Here is a 17,401-nt window from a genome sequence, read left to right as displayed (position 1 = left end):
TCTCCACACGATTCCTCTGGGTCTTCCCAGTGCACCAGGCCCGAGCACTTGTCTCATGCATCCCACCTGGGCTGGTGATCTGTTTCACTTTAGATAATATACATGCTGTTCTCTCGAAACATCCCACCCTCGCCTTCTCCCACAGAGTTCAAAAGTCTGTTCTGTACATCTTGTTCTCTTTTTCTGTTTTATAGGGTTATCATTACCATCTTTCTAAATTCCATATATATGTGTTAGTATGCTTTATCTTTCTGGCTTACTTCACTCTGTATAATGGGCTCCAGTTTCATCCATCTCATTAGAACTGATTCAAATGAATTCTTTTAATGGCTGAGTAATATTCCATGGTGTATATGTACCACAGCTTCCTTATCCATTCATCTGCTGATGGGCATCTAGGTTGCTTCCATGTCCTGGCTATTATAAACAGTGCTGCGATGAACATTGGGGTGCACGTGTCTCTTTCAGATCTGGTTTCCTCAGTGTGTATGCCCAGAAGTGGGATTGCTGGGTCATATGGCAGTTCTATTTCCAGTTTTGTAAGGAATCTCCACACTGTTCTCCATAGTGGCTGTACTAGTTTGCATTCCCACCTCAAATTAATCTTTTCACAGAGAGAAGAAGCAAAATGGAGGGAATGTTTCCTTCAAAAAACTCAAACATTTTAAAAAAAATTCCTTAGTTTCTGCAAAGTGAAACCTGAGCTATTATCATTTGGAGAAAAACTGTTCGTGACACCTTCCTTACCAAGCATTTCTTTAATAAGCTGGTGAAAGCAGGTTAGGAAGAGATCTCAAAATTCACTTGCAAAGCACATACCTGCTTTGAGAAGCACAATTTGATCGTTTTGACATAGTTCCATAAATCCATCAATGCGTTTGGCAAACTCCACCACATATTGTATAGCTTCTGTAATTTTGATGGCACACAATTGCCACATCACCTCCCGCTGCTGTTGAAGAGAGAAATACATTAACATCCACAGTTACCCATATCCTTGACACAGTTGTTCTAAGTTTTCCTATTGTGTACAATCCTTCTTTGGAAATAGATTCCCAAAAGCTAGAGGATTTAAGAATAAACAGTTGGCCAGTTACTTGGGTTACACTGATTGCTTCCAAGTTCTTTCTCGTCTCCTTCAATTCCTCTCTTGCCATCTTGTTAGCAAAGGGCAGGGGGCAGATATTATGGGCATATATGCAGCAGAAGATGAAAACCCATGTGAGGAAAGTCACGCATGCCACTGCTTTAACCCTGGGCCACAGAGAGCGGGAAAGTAGAATCTCCTTTTAAGCAATTACTTAGCCTCAGGGAATTTCATACCACTTTACTTGAGGAAGACAAGAAAGGTGGAGTCAGTTACATTTTCTGTGCGCCTGCTATGAGCTGGGTGCTTTCTGACATCCTTGTCTCATTTCACTTTCACAAGAACGTTTTTTCATTTGCCATAAATGAACACAAACACTCAAAGAGGTTTCACAGCCAGGAGGTACTGCAGCCGGGATTTAAACCCCAGCATTTCTGGCTCTGAATCCTATTTTGCACACCTTGTGGCTGTTTAATGCTTTCCTGCTTCCCATTGTAACTGTGGCTGCCGGTGTTATCTCAAAGGCAAACAAGGTGATATGCTGCTATTTCCCAACCTGTCGTGCTTAATTCCTTTTTATATAGCCACTGTCCAATTTAGTTACTGGCTAACCTGGGTCCGTGTTGCTGCTCACTTACTTTCCCAATCGTAGTTTAAGGCTGTTTTCACCAATATAAGAGGGTGGGAGAAATACTGAATTAGGAGCCAGGGCTCATGGTCTAGTCCTGATGTTTTCAATCTCCAGCCATACGCTAAGGGATGTTAGCTTCCTTGTACGTTAAATGAAGAGGAGGATTAACCTCGATAATCTCCACGGTACTTCCTAAGCCAGCATTTCCATGATTTGGGGGGGAGGGGTGGGGTGGAAATCGAAGCATTTTCTTTTACTAAGGGCAGAATGGATAATTAAATGTCCCCCTTCTCCAGCCCTGCCCTGAGCAGTGTGTTTTATAGAAAAAAAATGAGTGCCAGCAGCACTACTTGTCAGCCTCATATTGCTAGATTGAGGCTGGAGTTAGGATCATAGCTTCCAAATCTTTTTTTTTTTTCTTTTAACACATATTCTCTAAACTCTTTCTTTTTAACCTCTGAAACCACGAGGCTAACATTATTTTACGTCAACTTCTAGACTGTGAAATCTCCCATTGTGATAACGGGAAAAATCCCAACTCATTGAGGCTTTTGGAAGCAACTTAATCTAGCCCCCCCGTAGATAAGTGATGGGATAAACGGGTACAGTTATCAGAACAACAGAATCTCTGCTATTTCTGAAATTTCGTACAGTGACATTTCAGTAAGGCAACAAAGCCCCAGGAACATAATCACTTCTGGAAGAAAGATTATTAAATAGAAATCTGCTATCTGATGAAAGACATTCATTTTTTGGTCTGTTTGTAGTCACATTTTCTACATGTCCCAGCGTTGCCTCAATCTTAGGTAAAACTGTTCAGAGCCTACCTTGTTTTGATAATTCTCAATCTCCTCCTGCAGAAAGGTCTGCCACGTTATCTGCTGGAGCTCTTCTCTCAAGTATTGGCAAGTTTCCAGGTGTGATTTAGATATATTCTGTGCAAGGTGTTCTAAGGAGAAAAACAGGAGATCACGACATGAAAAGCCATTCTTCTTTGGATAATCAGTGTTTTCCCTACTCAGTTATTCAATTTAAAATGTAACAAGTATAAAGCAACAGGCTGAACCAGGTTTAATTATCTTGACATATTTAAGTAAGTACTCTGGAACTATGCTGTGTTTTAGAGCAGGAAGAAGGACAGGCAAAGGCAACATTTAACAATAAGACTGAAAAAAAAAAAACAAAAAAACAATAAGACTGCATGCTTTCAAAGAGCCTGCTAATCTGACCTTCTTCTGTGCCTTACACTAGTGTCTGGGTGTGAGCAAATATCGACCTAGACAAGTGTGGAAAAATGACTGACACAATCTCTACTTGGCATTTTTATGAAGATACATCTGCCACATACATTTATGGGGGGGATTATTCTTGAAAAATTAGCAAATGGTATTTTTTTATGACAACAATTATGTGTGGTGTTTGTTTTTCCTGAAAAATTCAGAACAAGCATTGCTGAAAGCCTACCCAGTCGCTATATATAGTGTGGTGGTTAAGAGCTGGACTTTGCAGCCAGATTGACTGGGTTGGAATTTCAGCTCTGCTGTTCAGTAGTTCTGTGATCTTAGGTAAGTTACTTCACCTCTCTGCTTCAGTCTCCTGATCTGTAAAAGGAGAAAACAGTACCTATTTCATAGGGCTTCTGTGAGAATTAAAGGAGTTGAGCACTCAGAATAGAGAGGATAACACAGCATCTGTTACGTAAAACATTTGTTCTCATACTGAAGTGTAAGGATTTTGAAGACATTAAGGAAATAGAGGCCAAATAATTTCTCAAGGAACTTATAATCTGGTGAACATATACAGACACACAGAAAGGTCAATTTAAGACATTAGACAATAAAGCATGAGGTTGAATTATATGAGAAGAGAAAGAAAAACAAAGGTAATAGATGCTATCAGGGAAGGGAGAGATGAGCGAAATTAGGCGATGCTTCTAGGCAGACGAGGAACATTTGCACTGGATCCTGAAGAATGGGGAGGTTTTGGTAGGCAGAGGCCAGTGGTGTGAGGCAGTGGGCCAGTTCCACATTCGAGGGATGGTAACTGAAAGAACAAACATGACATTTGTAGGAGATAGGAAGATTTGATAAAGTGATGGTTCAAAACAGGAATATTGGTAGGTAAGAGTCCAAATCCTGAAGGATCTGAATGTGGAGACTGAGTATGGACTTGATTGACAAAAGGAGTCAGTGGGATTCTCAAGGAGGAGCTGACATAATGAACATTGTACTTGGGGAAACAGAACATGTAGTTCTGCCACTGGTGGACTGAAGGATGGAGAGGTTGGAAGACCAATTAGAAGGCCGCTGAAATCTAGATGTAAGGGACTAACAGCTTGAAATAAGTTGCTAATAATTGTTATGGAAGGGAAGGACAATTAAAGAAGTATTTTAAGGAAATTCCCTGGTGGCCCAGTGGTTAGGATTCCAGGCTTCCATCGCAACAGGTGTGGGTTCAATCCCCGGTTGGGGAACTAAGATCCTGCAAGCTGTGGGTGTGGCTAAAAAAAGAAGTATTCTAGAGAAAAATTTATAAGATTCCAAGAATACAAAATCATACCCCAAAGTGATCGCCTCCTTGCATCTTGAATATATAATAAGAAAGTTACTTAAAACAATGGTCCCAAGCGCAAACTTAGCAACACTAATAAGACTATTTATTTAGAAATTTGTTACTGCTTTCCTCAAACAGAATCAGATTTGTTTGTGTGAAAACAGAGCCAGGATCACGTAAATGAAGCTTGAAACTAGAATCTCCCTAGAGAAACTGAAACACAGTAAACCTCAACAACCCTCCTTGGCAACACACAGACATGAAAACAACATAAGGAAACATCATAAACAATAAAACATAGATTGAAAGAAAAAAATTAAGGAAAGAAAGAGACAAACTGAGAGAGAGAAAGAGGGAGAAACCAGTAAATTATTTGTCTTAGAATCAGTGATGCTTGTGAAGAGAACTGGGGAGTAAAGACAAAAATAATGGGGAAGCTGGGAGAATCCTGGAAGGAGAAGAATGGGAAGAGGCTCTCGGTATTAGCTTCCAGATCCTGTTTCTTTCTAGTTCACATGGTCCAGCATCGTCTTGTTTCATTTCATCCTAAAACCTGTCAGCCCTCCCTGTTTGAGTCCGGCTCTCAGAAGCAGTAACAAATGACGTAATATTCCATGACCAGGAGAGGGCAGTGGCTGCATTCTCACGAGCTGCCTTTGGTCAAAATTCATCTTTGATTTGGCAAGTGTAAGATTTTAGACACTTTCCTATTTTTAAGTCTCTATTTCAGCAGAGAAGAAAATGCTCAGATGGAGTAAAAGCTAAGGAGTTAGTGCAGTCTCTCAGACAAACAGTCTGGTATAGTGAAATACCTTGGAACTAAGAGTTACGAGACCTGCTTTCTGGTCTGAGCTCAGTTGGATAACTTGTTTTGTGACAAGCAAATCAGCTCAGTTCCTCAACCCTGACCGTGCATCAGTAGAGCCAAGGTCTAGATACTTCAGATGGAAAACCCTGACTTCTAAGTCACAGATTTTCATAGTGGGATGGAACTTTAAATGTTATCTGGTCCAAACTCTCCTCACTTTGTAGATAATAACATTAACAATGATGATAAAAGTTGACACTGAGGTAGAGTTTACTATGTGCTATGCTCGCATATACATACACACATACATATACACAGTCATATATATATATATACATACACACACACATATATATATATATATATTTTCCTTAGTCTTTATGACAACAATTCTAGGAGGAAAGATACTAATGACAATTGTACTAATTACCCCATTTTACAGATGAAAAAACCAAGCCACAGTGAGGTTAAGTGACTTTTCAAGGTGTCATAGCTGGCAAGTGGACAGTGATTCAAACATATACAAAAGCTCCAGAATCTATGCTCTGAATCTTTATATTCCATGGGTAGGGAGTTTACACCTTACAGAGGTAATGTGACTTATACTAGGTTGTACAACCTACAGCAAAGCTAGAACCACCCATATAAGCTGACTTCTTGTCTCATTCTTTGCCCAACATATCAGTTGTCTCTCATAGAAGGCCTTAGTAATTATAGTAATAAGTGCAATTAGCTGTTTTATTTTTAATTTCTTTTTCTTTTTTTTTTGCTACACCAGTTGACTTGTTGAATCTTGGTTCCCTAGTCAGATTTGTTTGTGTGAAAACAGAGCCAGGATCACCTAAATGAAACTTGAAACTAGATCCCCTAACCAGGGATGGAACCAAGGACCCATGGCAGTGAAAGCACCACGTCCTAACCACTGGCACGCCAGTGAATTCCCAAGTTAACTTTTAAAAAAAAATGAACATAGATTGTTTATCTGGAGTATGTAATTCAGGTACTAAGTGTATTGGGTGGGCCAAAAAGTTTGTTTGGGCTTTTCCATAACATGTTACAGAAAAACCTAAACAAACTTTTTGGCCCACCCAATACATAAAGGGCAAAATTTCACAGCCAGGAAGTCAGATATATTTCACTAAAAGTAATGGAGTGTAGATACTATTAAGGAAAGAATTGATCTTAGGATATGTTAATTTATAATTTATTTTCCAGTTGCACAAATGGTTTCATTTGTTTCAAATCTAATGACAAAATTTAGCCTAAAATGAAGTCATTAGTTAAAAAAAGAGCAGGGACTTAAACCCTAAAGGAAATGTCAGGGAATTTCAGAGAGCTTTACAGAGGCATTAGCAAAGTCTTTGACCATTTTTAAGACACTCTTAAGCCCTCAAACTATTTTGCACATGTAAATGGGACAGAAAATCAGAGCCCCATTACATCCTTTTTCCAGATAAATTCTTGTTTAGTTTTGGGTTTGCGGAAAATCCTGATGACGACTTAATTTTATTCATTGTGGAAAATGCCACAATACATGTGAACAGTCCCTAGTTTAGAAGAAAGTGGAGACTGGATGACAGCACAGGGCTCCCAGGCTCACTGGGAGGTGACAGCTAAGGAAGAGGAAAGAGATTGGTCAGGGAAGAGGGGCTGGGGAAACTGAGTGCACTTGCAGCCCAAGTGCCATGTTCAAGGGCCACACACAGGCCAAGCTGTGTGGGTTATCTCCGGATTGAACATCCAACAAGCAAACAGGAGAGATTCACTGGTATTTATCATAAAGTCGAAGCACACCTAAAGTGAGCCAGGTCATCTTTCACGATATCATGTCAGCTTTCAATCAAATCCTTATTCATTTCTGAAAATTTTACTTTCATTACAGCTCTGCTTAAGGTTCAGCCAACCAAGATCTCCTGACAAAAACGGAAGGTTTTTGTTCTAGTTCAAGAAAAAAAAAAAAAAAATCAAACCTACCTCTGCTCAGCTTGGCTTCTAGTTCAGAGGTTTCTCTGTTAATCAAAAGAGCTGTGCTACACCTTTAATGCTGTGCAGTGGTTAAAGACCAGGCTTAAAATGTCCCTGCTCTTGAGGATTTAAATTTAGACCCATAAAAAGGTGCTTGTGTAAAAACCGTAAAGAACATTCAATTTGTTATATTTGGAGAAAGATTTTACTGGAAATATAAATTTCACTTAAAAACTGTTTTGTGGGGTACAGAGGTAGAGGAAACCATCTAAAGAACACAACCGTTATTTCTGTGAACCAAGGACATCTGTGCTCAAGTCAGAACCTGCTGGTTCTTTTCCATGTGAAGTCTTCCTTCTCTCCTGGTCTTAACTTAGTCACCCCCACAGCAACTAATTGAAATATCCCAGAGGATTATAACCTTGTATGAGGAACCACGGGGTGAAACAGATCAAATTCGCAAACAGCAAAGGTCCTTATCAAAGTTTCTCTAATAATAGTGCTGTACTTAAAAATCGATTAAATATAACAGAGGATGTTATAACATGACTCCCTTGAAATGAAAAGCTTTCCATTGTCTGTGCTAACATTTCTAGGTCACATCTCCCAAGAAGCACCAATGTCACAGGAATGAGGAAATGACAGGGTTTTTTTTTTTTTTGCATGGTGAGTCTTCTATGAAATGTATCAGTTTTGTCATTAACATCCATCACCAAAATTTTGGAAAGTAAAGAAGCCAATTTCCCTTTAATGTTTATAGACTACATCACAGTTGCAAAGGTTAGATGCATATTGGGACTGGGCAGTGATATAAATGCTGAGTGGGATGGACCCATTGAAAGGTGGGAGGCCCTGACTGGAACCAGTTAGTTGTTGATATTTACAAATACTGATCTAATATAATTAGATCATTTCTCCCCCCTCCCACAAGAAACTGAAAATCTGAACTTGCAGATGGAACCCTCCAGGCTTAAATTTTCAGCAACTAAGTCAAAAATTGTAAAGCTCTGCACTGGTTAAAAACCATGCCTATGGGCCAGGTTAAGTTGGTGGGTTGCCATTTCTATAACTTTCAGTATAAAGCAATACTTAGAACATATTGAAAGCAATGGAGTTGGTGGGGCCATTCCCTGAGCTTACAGTTTTCTATGGAATTTAAGACCACTTTAAGTTCATGTTGTCTCAGCTCTGAAGCTAAGAGGTCAATCAGTTTCTTGGATATGTGATGGGAGACAGTGGAGAGTCAAAAGCAAGGGGAAAGGTAGGAATTATGAAGTACTTCCAAGGGAGACTACCCTGCTGGCTCAGATGGTACAGAATCTGCCTGCAGTGCAGAAGACCTGGATTCAGTCCCTGGGTTAGGAAGATCCCCTGGGGAAGGGAATGACTACCTGCTCCAGTATTCTTGCCTGGGGACTTCCATGGACAAAGGAGCCTGGAGGGCTATAGTCCATGCGGTCACAAAGAGTTGGACAAGACTGAGCAACTATCACTTTCACTTTCCCAATGGTAAAGGTGAATTGCCCTTCTAGATGCATCTCTCTCTCTTTTTTTTTTTTTTCGCTGTGGAGCATGTGGGATCTTAATTCCCTGACCAAGCAACAAACCAGTACCCCTTGCATTGGAAACACAGAGTCTTACCATGGACAACCAGGGAAGTCCCTAGATGCACCATTTTAATACCATAAATTAGCAGAGGAAAGTCAGACATATCCCATTTCCTTCAAAGGGCATGAGTAGTACATCCCAATGGAAACACAGAAGCCATTACCTAGTTCTGCCATGGACACAGTTGGGGAAGTCTCTCCATTGGTGAAAGAGCAGTAGGGGAAGAAGCCTGACGCTGGTGTGTAGTCACATATGGGTTCTGGTTTGATTCCATTGATATCAAGACCTGACTGGTCTGGGGAAGGCTGTATGTCCAGATAGAAGCTGCTGACGGCAGAGTCTGCCTTGCTGCCCTCGGGGGTGTGCCCGTCAATGTAGTTGCTGAGGTCATCGTGAAGCTCCGTGAGCCCGTTGGCCGAGATGTTATAGGTGGGAGTCAGCGGCTCGGCTTCTCCAGGCTGCTGTTGGTGGTCTCGCTGCTGCTGCTGCATCCGGTGTTTCTGTACTTCCGCGTACAAGCTGTCTCTCTGCTTTTTCGACATGCGGCCAAATTTTACAGCTGGAAGAAAAAAGCCAAGCCACACCATGTACAATATGTTTTTCTCCATGATCCTCTCTGGTATGCTTTAGGACTTCCTCTGAAGTTGCAGATAATTTTAATCAAAAACCACATAACCACCAAATAAGGACATGATCCAGAGGTGAAAACGGTCCTACCTCACATAGGCTTGCTCCACATCCCTGACAACACAGACATATCCTGGAGGAGCTAAGTTTCAGAAACAGACCCAGGGCTGGCAGAAGAGACCTAGAGCAATGATCACCTTTGTTTTCATGCTGTCACATAACCCTATGCTCAGTGGGAGCTACTGAACTGTGGTGTGATGGGCTTGTTCCCTCTTGACCCAGGCAGTTGGTCTAGACACTTCTTTTCTTAGTGTTCAGACCCGAGCACAGGGATGCGCAAACTCACCGGTCTACATCTGGACACAAGCAGTCAAACCTCCACATGCATTCATTTCACTAATCCATACGTTTAGATGAGTTTCTTTCTGATCAAATAGCCAAATCTGGGGCTTCCCAGAGCAAGCTCAACAGACTGCATGAAGCATTTGCAATTCCCTGGATTACATCTCTGAGTCTACCCCTTGCCTGCTCCTGGGTCATGTGGCCCCTTTGAAATCCTTGGACCCATCTTAAAAGGATACTTTCTGCTATTCTCATTGAGCCTCAAGTTAAAAAGAATATTAGGATTTTGGAAATGGTAGGCTCTGGGGAAAATCCCTGCCAGGAGAATTTGTTTGCAGCCCTTCTCTGTGCCATGTGTCCTCATATTTAAAGTGGAACAGTGACTGGAGTAACATTCCAGTTCATTTAGCATTTCAAATGATTTCTCTTGAAACATCCAGATAACTGAGAAAAAAAAAATCCTGTGATTTCCTGGTCTGAACTCCTCCACTAACCCATTTATTTCTCAGCCTAAGTAGGTAGAGATAAAGCCTCTGGTGGAGGGACTTAGGTCTCCTGATTATGGTTAAATTTACACCCAGCTGGGTAGATGAATTCACCCATTTGACCATCAGCAAAATTCTGTGAGTCTTGGGGTAGGAGGCAGGGTAGATGGAAGTGAAGTTGGGAACCAGTGCCCAGCCCAACTTGTGAGATCCTTTTCCTGCCAAGGAGGATGTGGTTTCCTTTTGCAAAGAGGAAACAAGTGAGCAGGATTCTGGGCAACTTCCAGCATCCATGGCTCAGGTGACAAATTGGGTGGGACTGGTTAGATAGCAGTCAGGCTGATGTGTGCTATGAATTTCAGGCCTAACTCTGTCATTGTTTAGTCGCTAAGTCATGTCCGACTCTTCTGCGACCCGGTGGACTGTAGCCTGCCAGCCTCCTCTGTCCATGAGATTTCCCAGGCAAGAATACTGGAGTGGGTTGCCATTTCCTCCTCCAGGGGATCTTCTGGAACCAGGAGTTGAATCCATGTCTCCTGCATTGGCAGGTAGATGCTTTGCTGCTAAGCCACCAGGGAGACCCTTTCTAAAATCTCAAGACCCTGGATTAGGTCTTGAGAAAATGCACTCCCATCTGTGATTTTTTAACTTACAGATTCATAAGAGATAAACCTAGTTGTGTGAGTTCAGGGCCACTGGAAGTTGAAATCTGTAGAGTTGCATATCACAGGAATTTCTGAGGCTACGGTGTAAGTTTTATGACTTGTATCTTCCGATCCGCAAAACTTCCCTTTGGTTCTACAAATTCTAAGAGGCAATCCTGTGTACAACTTGTGCCTGGGTAGGTCCACAGGCCCGAGAACTTCTGATTCTAGGGAAAGCAGACCTTCAGAACACCTGCCTAGCAGCCTGAAGTTATTTTTCCAGGGGCTGAAACTCCACTGCAAGTGATGTTTCCTTCAGAGGGATCTCTCAAGGGAGCCAACCAGCCAGTATATTCAGAAAAGTCCTTAAACTGTATCCATTGTACTATCAGCCCAATTTTCTTATATAAGAATAGCCTTGAAATCTGGTGTTGATTATTCAGTGCACTGAAGACAGTTTTCCAGGAAGATCCTAAACTGTTTTGCAACTGTTAAAATAGCTTGTTTTAATGAAAAGAACATTTGTCATTGAGGCCTGCTTTGCACTATTTTCACACATACTGGATGTACAAATATTTGACTTTGGATCCAGTTAGCATAAAAGCTAATTCATCCCAACTGCCAATAAGCTGACTAGTATAAAGCGCATAACAGTTAGCTCTGCCTTGTGTTTTCTATGGGGAAAAAAATATGCTTCTAGAAGGCATCCTTTTTCAGACCCTCAGGTGACACCTTACCTCCCATCAATTCATCCACCTGCAATGTCTTAAACATCAAAAACCTGAAGGTGTTCTGACCACATAGACATTTCTTCTCCATGCCCCCACCCGCCCCCCCATCCTGCCCTGCATCAGCCAGTGAGCTGACCTGGATGGTTTCTAGACGAGGAAGTAACTGCTGTGATACCCACGGGGATGCCAGAAGAGGGAAGACTGGAGGGGGTGGTGAGGGACAGAGGGGACATATTCTGGCAGACTTGGGTCCAGGCTTCAGAAGGTACTTTCACAACCCTGTGCTATTATGCAGCATAGGCCGCGAGAGCTCACCATCTCGAGACATCCCCACGGCAAGGCATTTCTGTAATCGACAGTGCTGGCAGCGGTTTCTACTGGTTCGATCAATCAAACAGTTCTTTTGACGAGGACAGGAGTAGGTGGCATTGCTTTGCTGACTTCTCCTGAAAAAGCCCTGTGATTCAGTTATGAAATAGAAAACAGGTTAGTGTCAGCTTGAGCTGAATGATACTAAAGGCAGGAAAGGAAGCGCCCGTCGGCATGAATATTTAATGGAGAATTAAACTTGTAGCACAATCATCCTGGAAACCATTAATGAAATTAAAGTCACTTCTTTTTCCTTGAGTAAAATGGGTCCCCAGAGCCCAATCCTCTGTCCCTTACACATGCAAAACTTTCTTTAATTGCAACAGACATTTGCCTATGTAGAAGGAAAAGGACCAGGCCCTGTTCTTGGCTTCTGATGATTGAAAACTATATGCTTAATAACAATGGTACAAAGGCACTCATCTTTAACCTTCATCTCCAAAACATTTTTAGTAGAATAAACACAGAATGCTTCTCTGTATGTCCCGAGACGAGAAAGTGCACCCTCACGCTAACCTAAGTGGACTGTGGCAGTCTCAACCAGACCACATAAATCCACCACTCTTTAGGTATCTTTCATTCCCCAAAGTCACTATCTACTGCTCCAAGAAGTTAAATGACACGTGGGTGGATTATCTTGGCAGATCAATCAGACTGGGAATACTCTACCCTTGAGAGTTTGGAAAAACCATCTTTTCAGAATCATGGACTTTCAGATTGAACAAATCCAATCTGATGTTCATCAAGTCCCACGTATTTGTTAAGCATTGTTTTGTAAATGAGAAGGTGTAATAAGATGCATAAGGAGTACTGACCTCAAGGATTTCATTCATTTACTCATTTATTCATTGATTCATTCATTTTTGCTAACTCCTTGAGCTAGATTCTTTCTAGCTCATTAATGTTCATTGCTTAGTCTTTTCTTAAAGCTGTCAGTGTTCCTTTTAGTTACATTTTGGTAGCAACCCATGAGTTTTGGTATATAGTATTTTCATGATTATTCAATATGAAACATGGTCTAGTTTTCAATAGATCTCTTTTTTAATCCATATGTTATTTAGAAGCACATTTTAAAAAGCTAAAGTAAGGTTGATTTACAATGTTGTATTCGTTTCTGGTGTACAGCAAAGTAACTCAGTTACATATACTTTTTTTCAGATTCTTTTCCATCATAGGTTATTACAAGGTATAGAATATAGTTTCCTGGGCTATATAATAGAAACTTGTTATTTATACAAGCACATTCCTTATTTTACAAATGTATGTGGGGTTTGTTTCTGGTTATTGCTTGATAGTTGACTTATCCATCAGTGGTTTTGCAAACTAGGAATGTATTCTGAAAAAAAAAAAAAGAAGGTAACCAGAGTCATTTCTATGAAGCAGAACCATGAAGGTTACAAAGGTCTATTATCATCTTCAAATCTTTAATGGCAAAGATGGTTGGCCATGACCCAGGGGACACCAGTACCGAAGGGTGAGGTGAAACTCTGACAAATGGATGGAATGACCGAGTGCTGGGCAAACTGATAAGAGTACTCTCTCACCAGATTTTTCTGGAGGCCAACTTGGCAGTTATACTAAAATCCTTAAAAAACATGCTTATCCACTAACTAGAAATTACTTTTTAAGGAATATATTTTAAAGGAATGATAAGAAAGGTACAAGGATTTACCTACGTGGATGTTCATCACAGCACTATCTTTAAGGTAAGACAAATTTATAAAGATGCTAAATGTCCAACAGTAGTGAACTGGAAGAGTCATGTTGGATATCTGTATATTCAGCAACCACTAAAAATGGTATTTCAGAAGTACAACTATTGACGTAAGGTGGTGATAGAAATGTACTGCTGAATAAAAAAAAAACCAGCTAAAGAACTAAACAATATAATCCAATTTTGGAAGGAAAATCCACATATTTAACACAGAAGAAACCTTTGGAAAATTATGCCCTCAAATGAAAACAAATGCTGATCTTTTTCTTTTGTTTATCTGTGCTTTTTGATTTGTCTATAATATGTGAGTGGAAAGGTATATGAGCTACTCAGGAAGAACTATTCACTACATCTGCTTTCTTCCCTGACAGCTGGGGACTCTGTGGATTAAGTCATGGTTATGATGGATATAACCTCAGTTCCCAGTTCTTTCCTTTTGGAGACCAACCAAGGATGGGAGGGGCAGGCACTGACCTCTTACCAACTCTCTGATGTCTACCAAGCTATTCACTGACCAACGTGGGCAAGGTTAGGGACCCAGGATCTCAATCTGTCTCTCTGTTGTACTTCAAATTTTCCTGATATCAAGTCTGATCTCTTCTGTGAGGCAATCCCTCTTTTCTCAAAATATCTAAAGCTGTTTTTCTTTTTTTCCCTTACTGTGTTTCTTTTCTCTGTGACAAGAAAGTGAGAAGTAAAACTTTCTTTGGCACTTAATAGACTTCAAGAAAATATAAACAGTAACAGAGGCAGATGATCCTTAGAAAGAGATACCAAGATGTCACGTGTCTATGTATTCAGTTGATTCAAAGACATATAACCTCTGCCAAGGCCGAAAGATATTTCATTCTTTCTTGAGACTATACCACTCCGTGTTTGCTGTCACTGCAGGGGCTTGTTTGATCAATTGCTCGGTCACGCCCAACTCTTTGTGACCCCACGGACTGCAGCACACCAGGCTTCCTTGCCCTTCACCATCTCCCAGAGCTTGCTCAAACTCATGTCAATTGAGTAGGTATTGCCATCTAACCATCTCGTCCTCTGTCATCCGCTTCTCCTCCTGCCTTCAATCTTTCTCAGCATCAGAGTCTTTTGCAATGAGTTGGCTCTTCGCATCAGATGGCCAAAGTATGGGAGTTTCAGTTTCAGGATCAGTCCTTCCAATGAATATTCAGGATTGACTGGTTTGATCTCCTTGCAGTCCAGGGTACTCTCAAGAGTCTTCTCTAACACCACAGTTCGAAAGCATCAATTCTTCGGCGCTCAGCCTTCTTTATGGAAGTGGAAGTGACAAACAGATTCAAGGGATTAGATCTGATAGACAGAGTGCCTGAAGAACTATGTACAGAGGTTCATAACATTGTACAGGAGGCGGTGATCAAAACCATCCCCAAGAAAAAGGAATGCAAAAAGGCAAAATGGTTGTCTGAGGAGGCCTTACAAATAGCTGAGAAAAGTAGTGAAAGGCAAAGGAGAAAAGGAAAGACATACCCATCTGAATGCAGAGTTCCAGAGAACAGTAAGGAGATAAGAAAGCCTTCCTAAATGCACAATGCAAAGATATAGAGGAAAACGATAGAATGGGAGAGACTACAGATCTCTTCAAGAAAATGAGAGATACCAAGGGAACATTTCATGCAAAGATGGGCACAATAAAGGACAGAAACAGTATGGACCTAACAGAAGCAGAAGATATTAAGACGAGGTGGCAAGAATACACAGAACATCGACACAAAAAAGATATTAATGACGTGGATAACCATGATGGTGTGATCACTCACCTAGAGACAGACATCTTGGAGTGCAAAGTCAAGTGGGTTTTAAGAAGCATCACTACAAACAAAGCTAGTGGAGGTGATGGAATTCCAGCTGAGCTATTTCAAATCCTAAAAGATGATGCTGTGAAAGTGCTGTACTCAACATGCCAGCAAATTTGGAAAACTCAGCAGTGGCCACAGAACTGGAAAAGGTCAGTTTTCATTCCAATCCCAAAGAATGTTCAAACTACCACATAACTACTCATCTCACATGCTAGCAAAGTAATGCTTAAAATACTCCAAGTTAGGCTTCAACAATACATGAACCGAGAACTTCCAGATGTACAGGCTGGTTTTACAAATGGCAGAGGAACCAGAGATCAAATTGCCAACATCTTCTGGGTCACAGAAAAATCAAGAGAATTCCAGAAAAAACATCTACTTATGCTTCATTGACTATGCTAAAGCCTTTCACTGTGTAGATCACAACAAACTGTGGAAAATCCTTCAAGAGCTGGGAGTATCAGACTACTTTACCTGCCTCCTACAAAACCTGTATCCTTGTCAAGAAGCAACAGTTAGAACTGGACATGGAACAATGGACTGGTTCCAAACTGGGAAAGGAGTACATCTAAGGCTGTATATCGTCACCCTGCTTATTTAACTTATATGCAGAGTACATCATGCAAAATGCCGGGCTGGATAAAGCATAAGCTGGAATCAAGATTGCTGGGAGAAATATTAATAACCTCAAATATGCAAATGACACCAGCCTAATGGCAGAAAGTGAAGAGGAACCAAAGAACATCTTGATGAAGGTGAAAGAGGAGAGTGAAAAAGCTGGCTTAAAACTCAATATTCAAAAAACGAAGATCATGGCATCCAGTCTCATTACTTCATGGCAAATAGATGGGGAAACAATGGAAACAGTGAGAACCTTTACTGTCTTGGGCTCCAAAATCACTGTGGATGGTTACTGTAGCCATGAAATGAAGACACTCCTTGGAAGAAAAGCTATGACAGACCTAGACAGCATATTAAAAAGCAGAGACATTACTTGCTGACAAAGGTCCATTAATCAAAGCTATGGTTTTTTCCGTAGTCATGTATAGATGTGAGAGTTGGACCTAAGCAGGGATTTAGGATCACAAATTATTTGCGTTTCCTTTTGTGAAAATAGGAAAGAAAAGAGTCTGCGTCATAAAGAGTCTGCTCCAGTTTGTTCCCTAATCACTGAATATGAAGAATGTCACGCTCTCTCTTGTTCTTTGAATGGAGCCAGTACATACAGCCTGCACCATTATCTCCCAGGGCCTCCTCTACAGACCAAATCACGGTATCTGCCACCTTTCTTTCTAGGTTCTTTTGTACCTTTAGCATTCTTAGGATCCTTTACAATGTCTCCACTTTCTTAAAAACTAAGAAATACACGTCTAGACACCACTCTTGAATAATGCTTGGGTCATTATCAAAGGGAAAAAAGGCTACTCTTTAGTTTTTACACATTAAACTTAAGTGAACATCAAACTACCACTAATCAAGTTCCAAAATGTTAGCACAGAAGCCATATACAACCACCAGTTTGCTCTGCTAAAAGGGAACCCTGAGAGGGAATAATGATAATGATACTGGGGAAGATATGATGATGATGGAAGGAGAGACCTTAATGAATGCATTATTTTAAATATTTTTTTTTAATGTGGACCATTTTTAAAGTCTTTACTTCATTTGTTACAATATTGCTTCTGTTGTTTGTGTTCTGTGTTTTTGGCCATGAGGCATGTGGGGTCTTAGCTCCCTGACCAGGGATTGAACTCAACGTTCTGTGCATTGGAAGGCGAAGTCTTAACCACTGGTCTGCCACAGAAGTCTTCTAATCATATCTATTTACACTGTATTTTTAATGCTTTGACATCTTGAGGTCTTGCTAACTCAGAGGAGATTGTACTTCCCAGGGCTACCTAGTTTCTAGAAGTAGCAAACAACTTGCCTGGGAGCATACTTTTCACATGAAGACCAACCAATCCAGAGACTAGACCAGTCACCTCCTCCTAGGTTTTCCTCTCCCTCTCTCTGCCTC

General features: G+C 40.8%; 1 protein-coding gene and 1 long non-coding RNA gene across 10 annotated transcripts in view; both read right to left on the bottom strand.

Annotated features, from left to right (window-relative positions):
• RORA (RAR related orphan receptor A) overlaps positions 1-17,401 on the bottom strand; it is a 779,815-nt gene that overhangs the window by 14,500 nt on the left and 747,914 nt on the right. For all 9 annotated transcript variants that reach the window (XM_043471787.1, XM_043471786.1, XM_043471788.1 and 6 more), the window contains 4 exons: positions 11,797-11,938; positions 8,816-9,211; positions 2,546-2,667; positions 820-952 (listed from right to left, as the gene is read on the bottom strand). In XM_043471787.1, coding sequence (XP_043327722.1) covers positions 820-952; positions 2,546-2,667; positions 8,816-9,211; positions 11,797-11,938 — 793 coding nt within the window. The remainder of the gene's footprint in view (positions 1-819; positions 953-2,545; positions 2,668-8,815; positions 9,212-11,796; positions 11,939-17,401) is intronic.
• Positions 12,674-14,645, bottom strand: LOC122443535. Its single transcript, XR_006270051.1, has 2 exons — positions 14,595-14,645; positions 12,674-13,186 (listed from the first exon to the last, which is right to left on the bottom strand). It is a non-coding gene; the product is annotated as an uncharacterized LOC122443535 (long non-coding RNA).

Source organism: Cervus canadensis, chromosome 6 (genome assembly GCF_019320065.1).
Source record: "Cervus canadensis isolate Bull #8, Minnesota chromosome 6, ASM1932006v1, whole genome shotgun sequence".
Lineage (NCBI taxonomy): Eukaryota > Metazoa > Chordata > Mammalia > Artiodactyla > Cervidae > Cervus > Cervus canadensis.
This window is presented reverse-complemented; position numbering and strand designations above follow the sequence as displayed.